At 40.9% G+C, this 18,498-nt stretch overlaps 1 protein-coding gene across 3 annotated transcripts in view; it reads right to left on the bottom strand.

The window, feature by feature from the left end:
• The window catches only part of Hpse2 (heparanase 2 (inactive)), a 618,971-nt gene that overhangs the window by 12,967 nt on the left and 587,506 nt on the right, over positions 1-18,498 (bottom strand). For all 3 annotated transcript variants that reach the window (XM_055591606.1, XM_055591605.1, XM_055591604.1), the window contains 2 exons: positions 14,044-14,189; positions 7,198-7,344 (listed from right to left, as the gene is read on the bottom strand). In XM_055591606.1, the coding sequence (XP_055447581.1) occupies positions 7,198-7,344; positions 14,044-14,189 (293 nt within the window). The remainder of the gene's footprint in view (positions 1-7,197; positions 7,345-14,043; positions 14,190-18,498) is intronic.

Consider the following 18,498-nt stretch of genomic DNA (forward strand, 5'->3'; position numbering starts at 1 on the left):
TCCTTTTTTGTTTGCTCACAGCAGCTCATAAGTGTCCCTAGGTGGCTTTCTTATCATCTGGGGCTTCCAGTCCGCTTCCTTTTCCTCCTGGTGGGGGGTTCCAAATGACATTTCAGAAGGGCTGCATCTGCCCCTCTAGGGCCTTTTTCTCCAGGTAAAGGACGTTTCCATTCTGAGCTCTCCTTTAAAACAAAAAGGGTCTGATTTTCTCTGGATATTTAAAAACCTACCCTGAGTCTTGCCTGAGCTGTCAGGTTCTACAGCCTTTCAGTCTGAGTATCATAGCTTGCCGTTCCTTATGTGCTACAGTATACAAACAATTTCAACTTACAGATGGATTAAAGAAATTAATATAAGTGCTTTGGTTGTATAGCTCAGTGGTACAGCATATGCCTACCATGCAGAAGGTATGTGTTCAATCCTCAGTGCAGAGAGAGCAAGGAGAGCAAGAGTGAGATCGTGAAAGGGAGGGAAGGAAGGTGGAAGGGAGAGAGGGAGGAAGAGAGAAATTAGAAGGAGATAGAAGTGCATATTCATCTGATCCCAGAAAAATAAATGCCCACACATTTAAGTGATATAAGTGGAATGGAAGAAACCATAAAGAACAAGATGAAAAACAAATACCTCATGTCAAAATAATACTCTAAAAATGAAATACTTAAAAAATTATTAAGTAAAATACTAGGAAACATAGCTTAATATACATGATAGATGTCAGTTGAGAAATTGACTTATGTTAGAGCAAAATTCCATGCTTCTAATAAGACAAATTAATATCCCAATGGAAAATTAAACAAGGGAAACAGGAAACACATGAAAACAATACGTTAGTAGTAGATAGGATCTCCAATGTCACACACATGCAGTGAGCACAGTTGAAGAATAACATCTTTTATTATGAAGTTAGCAAAGACATGAGGAAGTCAGATGACTGTGCTAATGACACATTTCCTGCTCTTTCTCAGATCTCTTCACCTAAGACTGGAGGAGTAATAATTGAAAGGATGATTCCATGAACAAAGATTCTACAACTTGATGGATAGCAGGGGATCAGTGTAAACAAGCTAGAACTAGGTCATTTGAAGAACCGTAAGGATCATTAGGTCAGAACTAGCAGCAGAGATATATGTTGAAACTTGCTACAGAGAAGAGGGTGTAGATTTTTTTTGCTCACCTTTCCTAAAGCAAGGGTAGAAATTACAAGAAATAATACCTTTAGCCTCATATAAAGAGGGCTGTTCCTTCAACTGGAGTCATCTAATACTGGAGTGGACCAACTCAGGATCTGGGCTGTGCCATCCAACAGAGGTGGATATCTTTTTAGGCAGGCACATCATAGGAGAAACTTCTTATTGGTATCTTTAACTACACTTTACAAAGAGGCTTTTTTTTTAAAAAAAAAAAAAAGAAAGAAATTAATTGGAATTATTCCAGCAGTGAAGGTCACAGAAACACAGAGGGTTCAAACAGTCCAGGTACCAACTACTGTCAGCAGCATCGAATGAAAACACTTAGAAGTCAGGAATGTGCTGGCCCAGTGGCCACACTCCTCTTTACTAGGTCTGTTGTATCCAAACCCAAAAGTAAGGGGTTGGCAAAGTAATGGCCAGTTCAGTTCTCGGGATTTCCACAATAGGTAGTCTAAGAACCTAGCCAGGGAGTAGCATCATGCAGTCTGTTCCAACAGGGACATGGGCCTATTTTAAAAGTCTTAGCACCTGGGAGTTAACTTGAATGTTCAGAACCTTTTTGTTTGGCTAGGATCAAATGACACCTTTCCATCAGTATGCAGTTAGATATCAATGTTGTTTTTTGTTAATAAATTTTATATTATTTAAAAATTAATGAGGATAAAATCAGAGCAATAGTTATGTCTCTGAGAGTTAGGGGAAACAAAACCCAAGCAGTTTGAGGACAAAGAACAAAAATGTTCATTTCTTCAGAGGATAGGCAAGATATGTGGTTCATGAGGGCTTTGAGATTCTGCAGTCACAGTTGTGCCAGCTGCTGGACAAGTGCATATAGATCTGAGGTTTAAGCATCCGTGTGGAACCATGACCCTCAAGGCAGAGGCACTCTGCACCAGCTCCAGGCTGCTTTGGGGGACTTATCTCTAATAACATAGATAAGTTTTTTGAAGGCAAGGACTCCAGAGTCGTCTGCTCCCAGCCTCACCACCAAAACTTCCGCGTTACAGAGCGCTTAAAGGCCAGGTGTTTATACTGCACAAGAAAGTCAAGGGCATTCTGGTCTGGAGCACAAACATGGAACTGTAGCAAGACAGTAAGTGAAGACCACCATACTGAATGGGGCTGGAATGAATTAGTCCCACGAGAGGCCTCTTCAACATTCTAATTCTAGGCAGAGTTAAGGTAGACAAACCCGGACAGTCTCATGGCATTTCGGTTATTTGGTGGCACCTTTGTCCTCTGTAACTGTGATGGCTCACTACTGGACTGTTGAAGCATCACGCTATTGAAGAGGGGCTGTGGATGAGGACTAACACGCATGCTAGGTGCTTTCTTTGTCACTAGTTGTGCAACCCCTGGGTAAATAGGAAATGCGCTAAGACTCAGTTTCTAAACCTCTAATGTGGGGGAGGCAAGCATTAGCCTGCCTCCTTCACGGTGTTGCTCAAAAGGTTATATGAGGTGATGGCTACACAGCTATTACAGCAAGCCTCAGGATTAGCATAAAATTAAGTGTTCAGACAGACTGAAATTGTGGTCAGTAAACACGGAACAGCCTCTGCTCTACGTGGCTTAGCACAGACTATAAATGAGGGCAGAGGACGAAACAAGATTCCCTCCAAATGTCACTTAGCCCAGAACCAGAATTCTTAGCAGATACTGGTTTCCTGAAGTCTCCATGTGAGAATGTCTAATCTGATGAAAGGCGTTCCCTCTTTTCTAATTTTTGTACCCTCTCTAAATGAAATCAGGCACACAGAGACCCTGGAATCTGACTTAACGCTCATGTGATTCCCCTGTAAAAGGGACCCTCTCACTTTCAGATACAAGTTGGCTCCTCTGGTCCAGATGTTGCTTCTGTTTGTTGAAGACCTTGGGAAATGTTTACACCCAGGAAGAGCCAATTCCCTAGAGGTGAACGTTTCCTCATCTGTGGCCACACGAGGCCATGGGAAGACACTTTCTCTAGGTTGTGGAACTATCCTAGAAGTGCTCCTCTCCTCTGAGGTATTCAGAAAAGAGCCATTTCGCAGAAAGCTGAGACCTAGCCCACAGCAGACTCACAGCTGGGGATTTTCTGAGAGGAACCAGCTATTACTACCATTCACTCTTGTAGCACAGCCTCTGTGTGTGTTCACTTAGTGGTTTGAAGAAGTTACTTGGTTGGTGACCACTGAGATCACAGGCTCTGAGAGTGTAGAAGACCGGAGACTAAAGAGAATAATGACTTTTGCCATATGACGGGAGTTGGTCCTCTCTTTCTCAGCCTTCCTGAGTAAAGATTAGAGTATGTCTGGATGCCACCCTCTTCACCAACAGCTTCTCTCCGGAGGACGCCCATCTTGTCCTCCACCAGGCCAGAACACGTGAATTTCTTCTGGCATATGTAAAATATCTCCTTTAAACTGAACCTCTTGCCATTTTGAAGTATTACAGGGCAAATTTGCTGAATTTTGCTTGGCAGTTGTATGAATATCTAAATAAAGTCCTAAATTTACCTCTCTTCTCTGACCTCAATTCTCCCATTTCTGTCAGCTCTTCTGTGATGAGTAAGTGTGTACTTCAGATGCAGGATACTCACATGTACACACAGCATTTTCTAAAATGCCTGCCCTGCAGGGCAAAGAGTGACGGCCATTTGCCTCGTTCCTAGAATGATACAATGATGTCTACAACCTTTTATATAAAGAATTAAGACAAGTGTGGGTCTTGGGACTGATTGACCACTGAGGTGGGAGACTGTAAACCCAGATGCCGAGGGGGATGCCTGATTGGCAGCTTCCTCCTATGTGAGGGCTGACCCACCTTCATTTCCCACTCACACAGTGATGTCCTTCCAGAGACTTCAAGTCTTCCCAGCCTTGACGGCATTTTGAGAGAATGCGTATTCCATGGCCTCAACAAAAATGTTTTTTTTTTGGCATCTTCTTACTGTAGACCTAACGGCTGGCTTGAATGTGATTTGCTTGTGTTATAACCTCGTCTGGCTGCTCCAGAGAGGAGCAGGTACGTATCCTTCACCCCGGGAACTTTCCATTCTCTTCTGAGTTAATACAGCTTTTGGCTATAGCTAGGAATTAGTAGCTAGAGAACAGAGTCCAGGCCCAGAGGCTATAGAAAAGAGAAGAGAGACAGCGAAGACTGAACTCATTTCCTAGCCTTTCTTCCTTTCTGAGTGGTTTGCTTTAATGGCAGCTTCCATGTGCTTCCCTGGAGACCCCCATTCAGACACGCTGTGGGCTCTTGCTCTGGAGCAGGGACAGTGTTGGAGTGGTGCTGAACAGTCTGCTCAGCTGTGCTCTGACAGTCCCTACCTAGCAACTTACAGGCCAAGATGGCGCAGCACAAAGTCAGAGCCTTTAGGCTCTGGGATAGAAGGGGTGATAAGTTATTGCCACTTTTAGGAGAGGAACAGGCTAAAATGCTACTTTAAGGTCCGAAGTTTAGCGGTGTGTTAGTGACAGGTTGGATTTGGAATCTGGTGCTCTTTACTTCTGAATCTAAGCCAGTGGTTCTCAACCTTCTTAATGGATGTGGCCCTTTAATACAGTTCCTCACATGAGGTGATCCCCAACCATAGAGCTGTTTTCATTTTTATTTCATAACTGTAATTCTGCTACTGCTATGAATGACAATGTAAATATTTTTGGAGATAGAGGTTTGCCAAAGGACTCCTGACCCACAGGTAGAGAACCACTGTTCTAAACGCTCTAATACCACACACCTAAAACAATATATAACTATCTGTGTGTATCCAGGTTTATATTCATAGATGTATGTGTTCATGTACTACACTCGAAGAAGGCTTTATTTCTCTAGTATCCTCTAACTTGATTCTCACTCTCCTCCTTTTTGACAGGTAAAGAAACCAAGAGTTAATCACACAGATGGGTGCCAGCCTCTGCCTCAGCTGCCAGCCTTCTGGCCCCTTTTGATCTCAACATTTTACCAAGTTCTTCAAGATCCTTGTGGAATGGAATCACTTTGTCTTGTCCTTTTCCTATAGCCCTAACAAAACTGTAGCACAGCTCCTTACGAGTCTGGTCACAAGGTAAAGTACAGGGTGGCAAAGCAGGTCAGAAACATGAGTCAGTACTTCAGACACCCTAAGGACAAGTGTATGGGCAACAAGGCTCTGGAGGTGTGGGCATGGTGCTGGGATAAACAGGGTGGAGAACTACGCCCTTGGTTACCAGAGAAACAGGCTCATTCAAAGACACTATCCTCTTACATCATCCACTCTGGCTACATGGCTTCAATTTTACGCTGTTCTCAGTAGGCCTTTTATAAAGCCATAATCTTTAACACAGACACAGACACACACACACACACACAGACACACAAGGGTGAAAAAGATCATTTTTAGGGACAACAATTATGCCCCCTCTTCCACAACAGCCTAGAGTTCTGGGGTGAGAGCACGGAAGCTATGGACATGTACTCAGCACTTACGATGTGCCGGAACCTGGCATGGGCCACCTCATTTACTATGTCCCGCTCGAGAAGAGACTGAGGCTCATGGACAGTTCATAACACAATTTGCCTCATACAGAGCAAGGACTGACATCTTGGCCTACTGGACATAAAGCATTACACTAAGTGTGCATGTCTTCTTGCCACTGGGCAGGCTCAGCACCCTCGCTCACTGGTCTCAGGGACTCTAACCTGTCACAGTCAATCACTGATGGGGAATTACCTTTTACATCTGCCAGAAATATTATTGCAGATCATCATTGAATGCTAGCAGGAGGCTTGCCTATACTTACGGTTCTAAGAAAATCGAACCAGGATGAGAATCTAGAGCTGCAAAAGACCTTACCAAATAGAGAGCAACACTTGAGTCTTATGCTTCAGGACTTGCGACTGAGACCAGCAGTCTATTCAGGATTTACCTAGGTTGTATAATCATTTTCCTCAGGCCAGTGTTGGGTGTCTTGCTTAGGATGAAGGGTGAGAATTCAACATGCAGTCATAAACTACACATTTATAGATAGAGTGACAAAACTCTCAAGAGTCCTGAGGGTGCAGGCAGGATTCAAAGAGAGAAAAGTAAAAGCTATGTATATGTAGTGGATAGAAAGAACCAGTATGTGAAAATACAGATCTGGGGTGGGCTAAAGAAACTCAGTAAATGACTTTCCAGACTGTTTTGTTCCCACTGCACATACAGTTGGAAGCCAAATGCAAGCCACCAAGGTTGCAGTGAAGCACTGACCAATTATAGCACACATATTTGTGGGCAGCTGTGGGAGGGCAGGCCACCTGCTCCAAGTTTACAGCTTTGTTAGACTCGGTAAACATTAAAAATGCACCGGGAACGCCCCTGATCTGCACAGCAGCCGATGCCCCTTCTAAGAGGCCTTGCTCGGGGAGCCAGAGTGATTTTGCCTTTGGCCAGGCCCTTCTCCGTGCTGCCTTCTGTTTGGACATCATTGTTGCCAGTATCCAGGAGAGACTGAGGGAGGTGGTTTGAAGGGCCACAGGGTTCCTGAAATACAATTTGCCTCCTTATTGTCCAGACAGATAAAACAGATTCAGCCATTCAGTTATATCATTAAGGGCCAAAAATGACTCTTAATCTCTCAACTTTGGGCCTTTCCTTTAGTGCTTCTTCCTCTACCACGGGGTTTGTAGATAATGATGAAAGGGAAGTCACAACATTCTAGAATGTTATAGCTGAAAGAGACATGGATATTGTCATGTGATAATATGGCATAATGAAGAACTTACATGCTCAAATACCAACAGTACCCTTGTTGAGAAATAGTTTGTCTACTGTTTGACTTTGCAGTTGAATGTAAGCATGCAGATAGACAGGGACCTGACTAAGAGATTCCCCCAAAGGATCTGAAATCCCCCCACTTTGGACTACGTATCCCACCCCACCTCCTTAAGCCCCAGTGAATGAGTAGCCTCAATGTTGCCTCAGTAGAAGGGGTGGCTCCAGCTCCCTCTTCACTCAGCTCCTGCCTACATGGTCCTAAGCTACCTCTAGCTTGGCACTTACTTGGACTTTAGGCCTTCCTGCCCATAGGGCTGCAGCAGGTACTGGTGCACGAGCTTGTCCCTGAGAGTCCCGGCCAGTTTGATTTTCTTCCTTGATCGGTGTAGGTTGATGATGAAAAGTGTAATAGAGCCACGGACATAGTTGTGGCTGAGTTCAAGAGAGAGAGAGGAGCGGGAGAAGATGAGACAAAGTAGTCAGTTAGATGCTCCCAAGTAACTTATAGGCTGTACAAAACAAGACCACCCCAGAAAAGGGCCTTCATTTTAGGGATCGATCCAAGAGACCTTCAAGATGGGGATGCCCAGTTATGGCCAGCTGTTTCCTGAAGAGAAGGTGCCCACATTCTACCCCACCCTGTGTTTGTTTAAATTTACTGGAGTTACTTTAAATATATATATATATTTATATATGACAATTTATAATGGCAAAAAACAGAAAACAACATGAATTTACAAAAGTGGTGGACTGGCTAAATAAATTATGTTGCATTTCTATGATTAAAAATTCAGCATTACTGTATCTTCAACATATATATCTAATAAGATATCCAACATATCTTGCTTTCATACTATATATATATATATATATATATATATATACATATATATATATATATGAAAACAAGATATAATAAAAGAAAAAAAAACAGGAAAATATAAAGAAACAAGTAAAAGAAAATGCCCCGTAGTTATATAACGTTGAAATAATACAACATTTTGGTCAACATGTAGCATTTTCATTTATTACCTTGAGAATCATCTACTAAGCACTTTGGCACATGTGATTATACTGCTCAGTTTTTTATAATTAGGATCAGATCATCTACATAGCCTTTTTCAGCTAATGTATACATGCGTCTTATGTTATTAGTTTGTCTTCTTATACAGTAATGCTGAATTTCCAATCATAGAAATGCAATATAACTTATTTAGCCAGACCACCAGTTTTTTGGATTTATGTTGTTTTCAATTTTTCACCATTATAAATTATGTCACAAAGCCTTAATTTTACATACATTTTTTGTGTATCATGATTATTTCTGGTGGTGAAATTCTTAGAAGTTAGAATCACTAGGTCAAGGTGTGTGTACATTGTGTGACTCCTCGTCGGATTTGCACGTCCAACTCCCTGGGAAAGGAGTTTATATCCTTGACTCTTGTACTCCAAAGTGATTACAGGGTCTGCTTTGTCTAGTGTGATCTGAGTGGACACGCCCAGACCTTTGGGTAGATGCTGAGGAACTGTCCATGTGATGATGTTTTGTTTCTTCTGTTAGGAAAAGAATGACAGCATCTTTTGGTTTTTGCTTTTTAAGACACAACATCTTGCTATGTAGCCCAGATTATCATTGGATGTGGTCATCTTGCCTCAGCCTCCACAGTGCTGAGATTACAGACACACCGCCGTTCCCAGCTTGACAGTGTTAATCACAAAGGCCTGGGTGCTGAAATGAAGATGCAAAGCGGAGCTAGAGCAGAGCTATAGCAGAGCCATGGCGGACAAGCAGTAAGAACAAGAGATATAGTTTCTTACTGGAAGCCGTTTAGATTTGGGCATTCTTAAAAATATTGGTTTTGGTCCTAGGGCTCAAACTCAGACAATAACAATTGATAGAAAATACCTTTACTCACTGAGGCAGCTCATTGGTCTTGGGTGATACTTTACATTTTTTTTTTTAACCATCACTTATTCTGATAAAAACACATAATTTGATAATTTTGATATTATTTTAGGCTTCTGCCAGCTCTGTTTTAAGAGTATCCGTTTCTTCATACGCTTATGAACATTGGATATTAATCTTTTAAAATATCTTTGTCAACCTGAGAGGAGAAAATGAGATCATGATGTTGTACTTTCTATTCTTGTTCATATTGAAGCACAGTATTTTTTCATTTGCCCAGTTTCCATTTCTGTTTTTTTAATAAGATGCCTAAAACTAGCCACCATTTTAGAATCCTTTTAGATGAGAGCAGGGTCCATAGAACCATGGGAGAACACATGATGACATACAAGGAGAGCCTTTCAGTGTGTATCAGCAAAGCTGTAATGATTTCCCTCTCTGTAGGAAAAAAGACCTTGTTTCTAAGAGGTCCCTTGGCGCCCCATCTGGATGGGTTAATGAGAGGAAACAGAAAAAAATGACCCAGCTCAGCCTTCAAAAGAGGAGTTCAGAGAAACTCTAAGACAGCTTTGCCCAGAGGAAACATTGCTTGCAGCCGTGGAGCCCTTGGTCCCTACATCACTAATCTCTGCTCCTAAAGGGGTGGATTGAAAGTTGAGCGGCCAAGGACAGGTTAATAGGATAACTTGGGAGTTTTCAAATATAAAGTCTTAAGGTTCTATTCAATTTAAGCTTGAGGCCTGGGAATCTGTATTAAAATCTTGCCAAGATATTTGGCTGATGAGTTAGGGTTAGGAACCACAATCTTAGAACAAAACACTACGGTTATAAGAACCCCCAGAATATCCTCCTGGCCATGTATCAGATGGTTTTCCCCTTGCATCTGTAAGAAGGTACACTATTGTGTTCAGGCTTTTGGAGGTCCGCATTTATGTTCTGATAAATCGTTAAATGACTCCCCTATGCAGTCCTTCTTCCTCCATTCCATTCTAATCCCCTGCAGCATGTAAATTAGTTTTTTCAGTCAAATGATTCAGAAGAGAATGTCAATTGATTTAAGCAGACTTGTGTGACTAGAGTTCTGAAGAAGGATGCTGGCAGCTTGTGTTGGCAGTGACTACCACTGAAGAGGAATATCAGCTCATTTCTATAGGTGGGATTTCAGCTTAGCTTAGCTAAACAGATGAAGACATCATTAACTATGGGTACTATGGGCTTCAGAGTGTGAGCAAAATAGGCATGGGTGGGTATCGATTTAGCCAGACCACAGTAAACCCTTTTGCAAGCTACTATTAAACAATAGTTTTAAAGGCCAGCCGTGGAGGAGGAGAAAAGCACGTGCTTGCATTTATGAGTTTCTCCTTGGCAGGCTGGGGCAGAATGTGCCCTTGGAGACTGTAGGAAGAAGGGTGGGATGTGAGGAACTGGTGGCTTGGAGGGAGACCTAAAACACAGCATTGCTGTAGGGAAAGCTGTCTTTCCAAGCTGCTTGGCAATGGTTTAATTTCTGTGTCGATAGTTCTCCTGGGAGAGACAAATCAGCACAGCCCAGGGACCTAATTGAACAGGTCCTCAAAGAACTCATGGGCCTTGTTAGGTAGGAACTGGTAATGAAGGCTGTCCTAACCATATACCGCCTAAGCTGGTTGATGGGCAAGGGCTTTTGACTACAAAGGCACATTTTAGGTAGGGACTCCCACATTAAACTTAGAGTACTGTGTTGAGAATTCAGATTCCTGAATAATGTATATTTTCTCTCCACAGGAAACCGATCCTGGAGGAATATATAGCCTGTTAGAATATGGTATCTGCACAGCTTGCCATTTTTAATACCAATGTCAAGTTCTGGTGGTTTTTGGTTACCTTAGCAAATGTCCCTTTCTGGAAAGAAGCTGTTCCAGTAGAATATCTATCCTGCTCTGCGTCTCACTCGTGGTGAGACATTTTCACCAGCAGCCAACCCATGTATCTGGAGTTCATCTTTCCTGGCTGTTCTTTCCCTGCCTGACATCTTCTCTTTGTTGCCATGGGAGGAGGAGGAAGTGAGTCAGAGGAGGGATATTGGAATGGGAAGATCCTGGATATAAGAGGTGGGAGATGTCAGATGGGAGGTGTGTCTCGAGTTCCAGATAGAAAACAGTCATGTTCTAGAAACATCTCCAGTGAAGCGGGGTGTCTGGGAAAAGGAAGGGAGGATGATGTACTTTAGTCATTGATCATTCCCAGCAAAAGTTAATGTGCCTGAAAAGTCAGTTGGTCCATTGTCTCCAAATCTAATTCAAAGGTTTTGCGTTTGGTAAAAGTCAGGCCCTGTTTTGCCAAACATTTTTCCCCTTAATTTCAAAGCCCCTGTGTATTTTAAGGGAAATTTAATCCACATGTTTCTGATTCATTTACACTTAACTCATCAAAATATTGTTTTGTAAGAGTCATTTGATGTCCAAGAAGCCTCAGGAACCTTTTTTATGAGCCTTTAAAAAAACTTCTTCTGAAAAACAGGAAGTCATGTTTTGCCAATAATAAACGAATTTGAACCCCAAAAGGCTCAATTTTGCTTCAACATCCACTAGGTTCCAGTTGGTTCTGAGTGTGGCTGAGGAGCAAAAATCCACCCCAGAAACATACATGGTCTCAGCAGAATGGCCATAAAACAGTTTCTCTGTCAACACGTGATTGCTAGGAATGGAAGCTCTGCCAGCACTCTCTAACTGGTTGACTTCAGGAGAGGACAGAAGCATTTGCTGGTGATGGTATGAGCACCAACTTCTCCTAAATCAGTTTTAGGAGATCAGGCTCTGTTATGTCAGAGGTAATCCATAATGCATGAGAGCCAGGAAGGTGTCCAAGTAGGTGACAAATGACTGTCAGGGATTATATAAAAGGGATTTCTATGCTCAGTGCTTACATATAGGGGATACACAGAGCCTTCAGAACTTAAAAAGATTATGTAAGTGCAGCATTAGTCAGCTTATATTCTTCATCATGCTCCCATTTTGATCTAGGATACTTATTTCAGACACTGGTCAAGGTTAATGTGAAGCCAATACGTGTACTATGAGATAATTGTGAAGTTTTGTCTTCTTTAGCCACAAATAAATGTAAGTGGATCAGTCAGAAGAGCTGCTCCTGGTGAGGGTGGGGGACAAAGGCAGGACACATGGCTTCTCAGAGGGGAAGCAGACATCTCTCTTATCTTTGTGTCTAGCTGTCTGGACACCTGACACTTTTTGCAAGGAGGAGACCTGCAGCCTCAGCTGGCCTAAAGTATCCATTCTTTACATATTTGAAGGAGTGAAAAGGACCTTTAATTTGGTTCTTACCATTACTGTAACATGGTTTATGAAAGACTTTTGTTTTTTAATGAGGAGGGGGGGTTATTTTGAGAGAAGCCTGGTGGAACCACTTGCTTTTAAGAGGTTCTCATTGGCTTCCCATTGAAGGGGGGAGGGGCTTTGAGGTAGAGAGGGGTCCAAACCTAGATTACTTTTACTAACTTTTTGGAGGCCTCATGATACTGACTGGTAGAATTCTGAACCATTTTATTATGCTCCCTCTTCTGGCTGATGTGATACGCAAGAACTATGTATAAACAATCAAGAGCACCATGTTTTTCTGTTTTGCTCTTCTCTCATTCAGCCATTTATACATCAAACACTTACAAGACCTTCTTCATGCCCGTCACTGTATTAGACACAGGATTATTGGCCCCAAGTTCCAGGTGCTCTCAGGATATAAGTGACACCTTCTCATGAGAATGTCCAAGAACACTAGTGTGAGCCCCGGGATGGGCCTCTGTGCGGAACCCTCAGTGAGGACACACAAATCCTTCTCGGTCCATATAGGTATTACTGACTTAGTCCTGCATACAGACTACTGTTACAAAGGCCTTAGACTGGTGTGTTTTCCAACAGGGACAGAAGGTGCCAGGAGCAGTTTTTCTCTCGTGAGGCTGGGGGTCCACCTTTTGGGTGGTTGCCTCAGGGCCTGCCTTAGACAAGGAATACAATGTTGCCTTGTGTGATGATCAGATAATTCCAGGCAAGGCCATAAAGCAGTCAGTCACTGTCAGGTGAGGGACTGAGCTTCCTGCTGAGCAAAAGGGATGTTGAAAGCTTCTGGCCTGTGCCCAAGACAGTGTTCCCTCCCTACAATAGGCACTTGTATCTACAGGCAAGACAACGGCCCCTGGCGCCCACCTCTGCCTAGAGTGAGTCTTTGAAAGCATCTTATCATGAGGAACGAACAGGCTTGGCTTCTGTCTCAGCAAGGACAGAGAAGGAGCATGTGGTGTAACCTGACCACAGCAGCTCTTTGTGCTTCCCTCCCCTTAATCAGCCCTGATAGGCCCTGGAGAGAGGTCTGACAGGAGCCAGGAGGCTCTGCCCCCAGGTTCTCTTGGTAGTAAGGGGAAGAATTCTCCTGTCCAGGGTAACATCCTCTTCCTTAAACAGGAAGTGATGTATGACATAGTTGACCAGATGGTCTTTGCTTTAGATCCAGTTTAAAATTTTTTGTTTATGGTCTTTATGTTTTAAACTTAAAAAGAAAAAAGGAAACCCTGATGAACTTTACTAATAATTAACTCACCTGTTTTAAAGAGAACTCTGGTGATACCCAGCGCTTCAGGTCAGAAGGTACTATAAGCTCATGGTACCATTCTGGGTTATTACGCTTCCTTTTCTACAAAAGGAAGTCTACAGTTCACAGCCTGTTAATGCTTGACATAGCTGAGATCTCTGAAATATGGAAAATGTCCCTGAAGCTAGCATGCTTCTCTTTGGGCACTCTTTTCCAGACACTAGTCTAGGCCGCTGCTCTTGTATTGTAGATACAGCCACTTATTTTCTTAAACTCTGTGGTGGGTCAGAGCATCAGACTTGGCCTCTTGTCTTGGCTCAGGTTTAGACACACACAGAATCTTTGTGGGAGTTGCATCAACTGGCACAGACAAAGTGCCCAATAAAACTTTGTGGCACCAGTAAGAGAATGTACTAATATCACACATTTTATAAACCCTTCCTGAGTAAATCCTGTATGAGATGAAAGGCTTACTTGACAAAAAAAAAAAAAAAAAAAAAAAAAAAAAAAGCAGCTATCATCCTTTGCAACCTGCAGGAGAATGGTGACCACAGAGAGCTTTGAAGGGTTCCTGTGGCACGGCATCCTGAGAGGGGCTGCAGCCTATTGGGTGGCCTTCCTCTCTCATCGCTCTCGTCAAGACTTACTTGTGGTGGTTTGTGCAGTGAGCGTAGATCCTTAGTTTGTCTCGGATGACTCTTCCTGGTCGTGGCTTCCGCTGGAGTCCAGCTACATGCACTGCCAGGACTTTGGGGCCAATCAGACGCTTGTAAAGGAGAGAAAGCCAGTAGTCCTGAGAAGAACAGAGAGGTGGAGATTCAGGGAGACACTCACATCCATGTGTGCTGAGTAAACATGACAAAACACAGGCCAGAAACTACTTTCTACCAGGAGGATCATGAGGAGCGGCTGTGCACTGAGAATGAAAAGAGGGCTTCCAAAAACAACCTTATCACTGCCTGAGTGGGGAAGGGTTAACTGGAGTGGCCTCAGAGCAGTGTACGAACAAATGAATCAAGGTCTCCACAAATGAAACAGCCAGTTGGGCTGAGAGGCTTATATTTCCAAATTGACTTCCTGTGGCTTCACATTCATGCTGGCTTGTGGTTTCTGTGAATATTGTAGAGTGGAGGATTTCTAATCCTTAGGACTAGAAATATAAGAGTAAAAAATATCATTCTCCAAATACTGTCACTGAGAGCTACGACCAAGGGGGTGGGGTGATGAAGCTTCTCTAGCAGAAGCCCAGGCTGAGGTGTCCATTCCAGAGCCAGAAAGACAAACAGAATAAAGTTTGCACACAGTTCTAATTCCTGGTTATTTTCAATATTCTATGATAATAAAGAATGTTCCTAAACTAAAGAGAATCTATAACCAATTGATAAATATCCACTCTGTGGCCAACATGTGTCTGAAGTTAGAAAAGTCTGCCTACCACCATCTTAATTTCAGCTGTATTTGCTGTTCCCGTATCTTGTGTTTGTATCCGATACAGCATACAACTGATGTTTGCATTGTATATACTCATTGACTGTTGGTTTATGAGCTCAGTGTTTATAACTCACCCATAAAAAGCTCCACTGCAAATTCTGGAATTCAGAGCATACTCTTTAGTGTTAAAGACTAAAGTGTGTCTTCCTGTGTTCATCTTTCCAGGCAGAAGTCTTCTGAATTTTATAAATCAGAAGAAATCTCTCAAAGAACCTTTATCACCAGAATAGTTCCACACCTGCTCTGACAGAAGGCTGTGAGCCCTGCTTAACTGCTTAATTATTTTTAAGTGGCCTTAGGAGGATTGTTAAAGAAAGTCTCCTAGTATTTAAAATGTAAATATTTGACAATTTTTAATTACATGGATAATTTAAATTGCTTTAATTTACTCTTACTTGATTATAATTTTATGTGTTTTATTCATTATCTATTATGTTCCAATTGGATTTCCATTGTTTTCTATTCAATTTTTAACATATTTAAAAGTAATACAAGTTTAATAAACTATTGTAACTCAGTACTAATAGCTTGGTATTCTATAATCTTTCCTCTAGTTGGAGATGTTTTCAATTTTATAGATATGAAAATGGACTCAGAAAGCTCAAAGGTACATGTGAGGTCACAAAACTGGTCAGTGGTAGCCTACAAAAGAAAATAGGGGTATATTTTCCTTTCTTTATTCTGAGAAAAAAAGAAAGTCACATTGTGTAAAGGTACAAGGAAGCTTACAAGCAAAAATTCTGTGAACATAGAATCTGGAAGTGACCCTTACTTTTAGCATAGAGAATAACTATCATTTAACTTAGGATTCTTGCATTCTCAGAGCATTTAAAATAAAAGAAAAGCATGAGCACAACACACCTGTTTCTCCAATTCCAACCCTATTTGAGGTTTTTTTTTAAAAAAATTACTCTTCATTCCCATGTCTTTTCATAACACTTGGCTTTTTGTTTAGAAAAATCTAAAAAAGCTAAATAGATTTGCTCTCAATTTTGCCTTTAGGCATGGCTATCATCTTTGTGTCATGGCAATTTTCAACCAAGGGAAGCCTCTTATCTGTATCAAGAAGCAACAATTAGATTGTGTTTAATCTCAAAATTGATGTAAAGGTAGAAAACATACTCCAGAAAGATCCACCTAAGTGCTCCTCATCATTACATGATAAAATTACACTCACATCAAGACTTGCTAACTTGAAGCAGTGCTTCTCAACTGTGCGGGAGCTAAGTGCTACATCTCTCTGAAAGACTGAGGACACCGGACGACACCCCGAGGACTGTTATGGGCGGATAAAAGATAATGTTCATTTCTAATGACTAAGGCCTTTTCTTTAGCTTCTCTTACTAAGGCAAACTCACATAGAAAACTTGTATCTCAACCAGTTAGAGACGCGTAGGGCAGCATTTAAATACATCTTAATATTATATAATCACTGCCACTATCCATCTCTACAAGTCTTTCCATGCTGTGAAACTGAAAGCCTTACCCATTAAACTTTAACGCTATTCCCCTTTCCTTCAGTCTCCCGGTGATTACTAGTCTGCTCTCTGTCTGTCTCATATACATGAATCATGCAGCATTTTTTTCTTAGATGACTGTCTTATTTCGTTTAACATCATACCCAAAAGGCTCATCCATGTTGTACATATTGGAATTTCTATTCTGTGAAGAGACAATGTTTGACTTAATTTGTGGCCTCACGTTTCTTGAAAAATATCCTAGTTGTAATGAGAATAATGTGCCTACTGCTGTCGGGTAGAAGTCTGCTTGGCCTAGTTGATTTATTGTGGTTTGGGGCCTTCTGTTTCTTTGCTTCTCTTCAGATGTCCTCTCCATTACTATGAGTAGAGCACTGAAGTCTTCCACTGCAGCTGTAGAATTGTCTGCTTCTCCCTTCAATTCTGCCAGTTTCACTCTCATACTTTTATGGTCTGTTATTAAGTGTATGGATATTTATAATACTTAAATCTTGATATATTGACATTTTTATTTTCTTTGTATCTTGTAAAACTTTAAAGTGTAAAGTCAATTGTATTTGATATTGTTATAGCCACCTTTACTCTTCTTGGTTATATTTGAATACAATTATCTTTTTATAGCCTTTCAATTTATTAGTGCCTTTGTATCTAAAGTGATCCTTTTATGGACAGCATATAATTGAACTGTATGCTTATTTTGTAAAATCTTTTCTGTCAACTGTTTTTTTTTTTTTTGACTGCTGCAGAGTTTAATTTACTTATATCTAGAGCAATTACTGGTAGAAAGGGGGATACTTCTGTCATTTTGCTGTTTTTTTTTTTTGTTTGTTTTGTTTATGCCTTAGAGCCTTTTGCCTCTAATTTCCTGCATTATTATCTCCCTTTGTGTCTGGTTCATTTTTTTCATAGCAAAAGAAATTTTTCAATTCCTTTCCTACTGTCTTTTATGATACCATTGGGATTACATTTAGCCTTCTAATTGAAACACTTTGTACTTATACTAGCTTAACTATAACAACATTAAAAAGTCTATTCTTTTACTTATCAGACCTCATCTTAGTAGCCAATGTCACAAAATTACATTTGTACATACCATATGCCTAAGACGTATCAGTGAATTTTTTTTAATATACAGGTCTCTTAAATTATATAGTAGCAAAATATAGATTAACACCCCAAATTACAATAACACATGTTTTAAATCAGCATTAAGATATATTAGTCTCTTATAAAAAAACAAAAACCAGAGTTACAAGTTGTTGTTAAAATAATACCCATGTATTTATACCTGTTTAGCATGTATTCATTCCCGTGACCTCCAGTTCTTGTTTGGTGGGCTTTTATTCCAAGACATTGAGCATGTCTTGCAGGGCAGTCTTATTGATAAAAATACCCTCAGATTTTTTTTAAACCTGAAAATACTATAATTTTTCTGTCACTTCTGAAAGAAAGTTTTATGAATATGAGGTTCTTCACTGAGTGTATTCTCTTCTATTTTAGGGCTCTGAATATATCATTCCACTAATTTCTGGACTTCAAAGGTTCTGATGAGAAGTCTGTGTAATAGTACTAAGGAATTTCTACTATACGGTGGCTTCTCTCTATTGCTTTCAACATTCTTTTCTGACCTTTAAGAGCTTGATCAGGATATAGGTTCATTTTTTTTTGGACTTAATATATATTCATGAATGTTTATATTCATGTCTTTCATCAAATTTAGACAGTTTGTAGTCACTATTTTATTGAATATGCTCTTAGCTCTTTCTCTTTCTCTGGAACTCTCACACAATGAGTAGTATTTGGTTTCTATTAATCTTCAATCTGTTTTTCTTTATGTTCCTCAGCATTGTTTATTTCCAACATCAGTTCTTTAGGCCCACAAATTCACTGTTTACTCAAATCTGCCTTTGACCCTCACTACCTAATGTATCACTTCAATTGTTGTGCTTTTCAGGTCCTGAATGTTCTCCTGACCTCCTTTTAGACTTCGTATTTGTTGACAGTCTATTTTGTTCACATATCTAGTTCTTGACTTTCTCAAGATAGTTTTTTAGGAGCTTTAAGACAGTCAGAACCATTAGCAGAATTGTCATCAGGTCTTCAGAGACAGTTAACTTTTATTTGCTTTTTAAA

This window comes from Psammomys obesus, unplaced genomic scaffold (assembly GCF_907164565.1).
Source record: "Psammomys obesus unplaced genomic scaffold, mPsaObe1.curated_primary_1811, whole genome shotgun sequence".
Taxonomy (NCBI): Eukaryota; Metazoa; Chordata; class Mammalia; order Rodentia; family Muridae; genus Psammomys; species Psammomys obesus.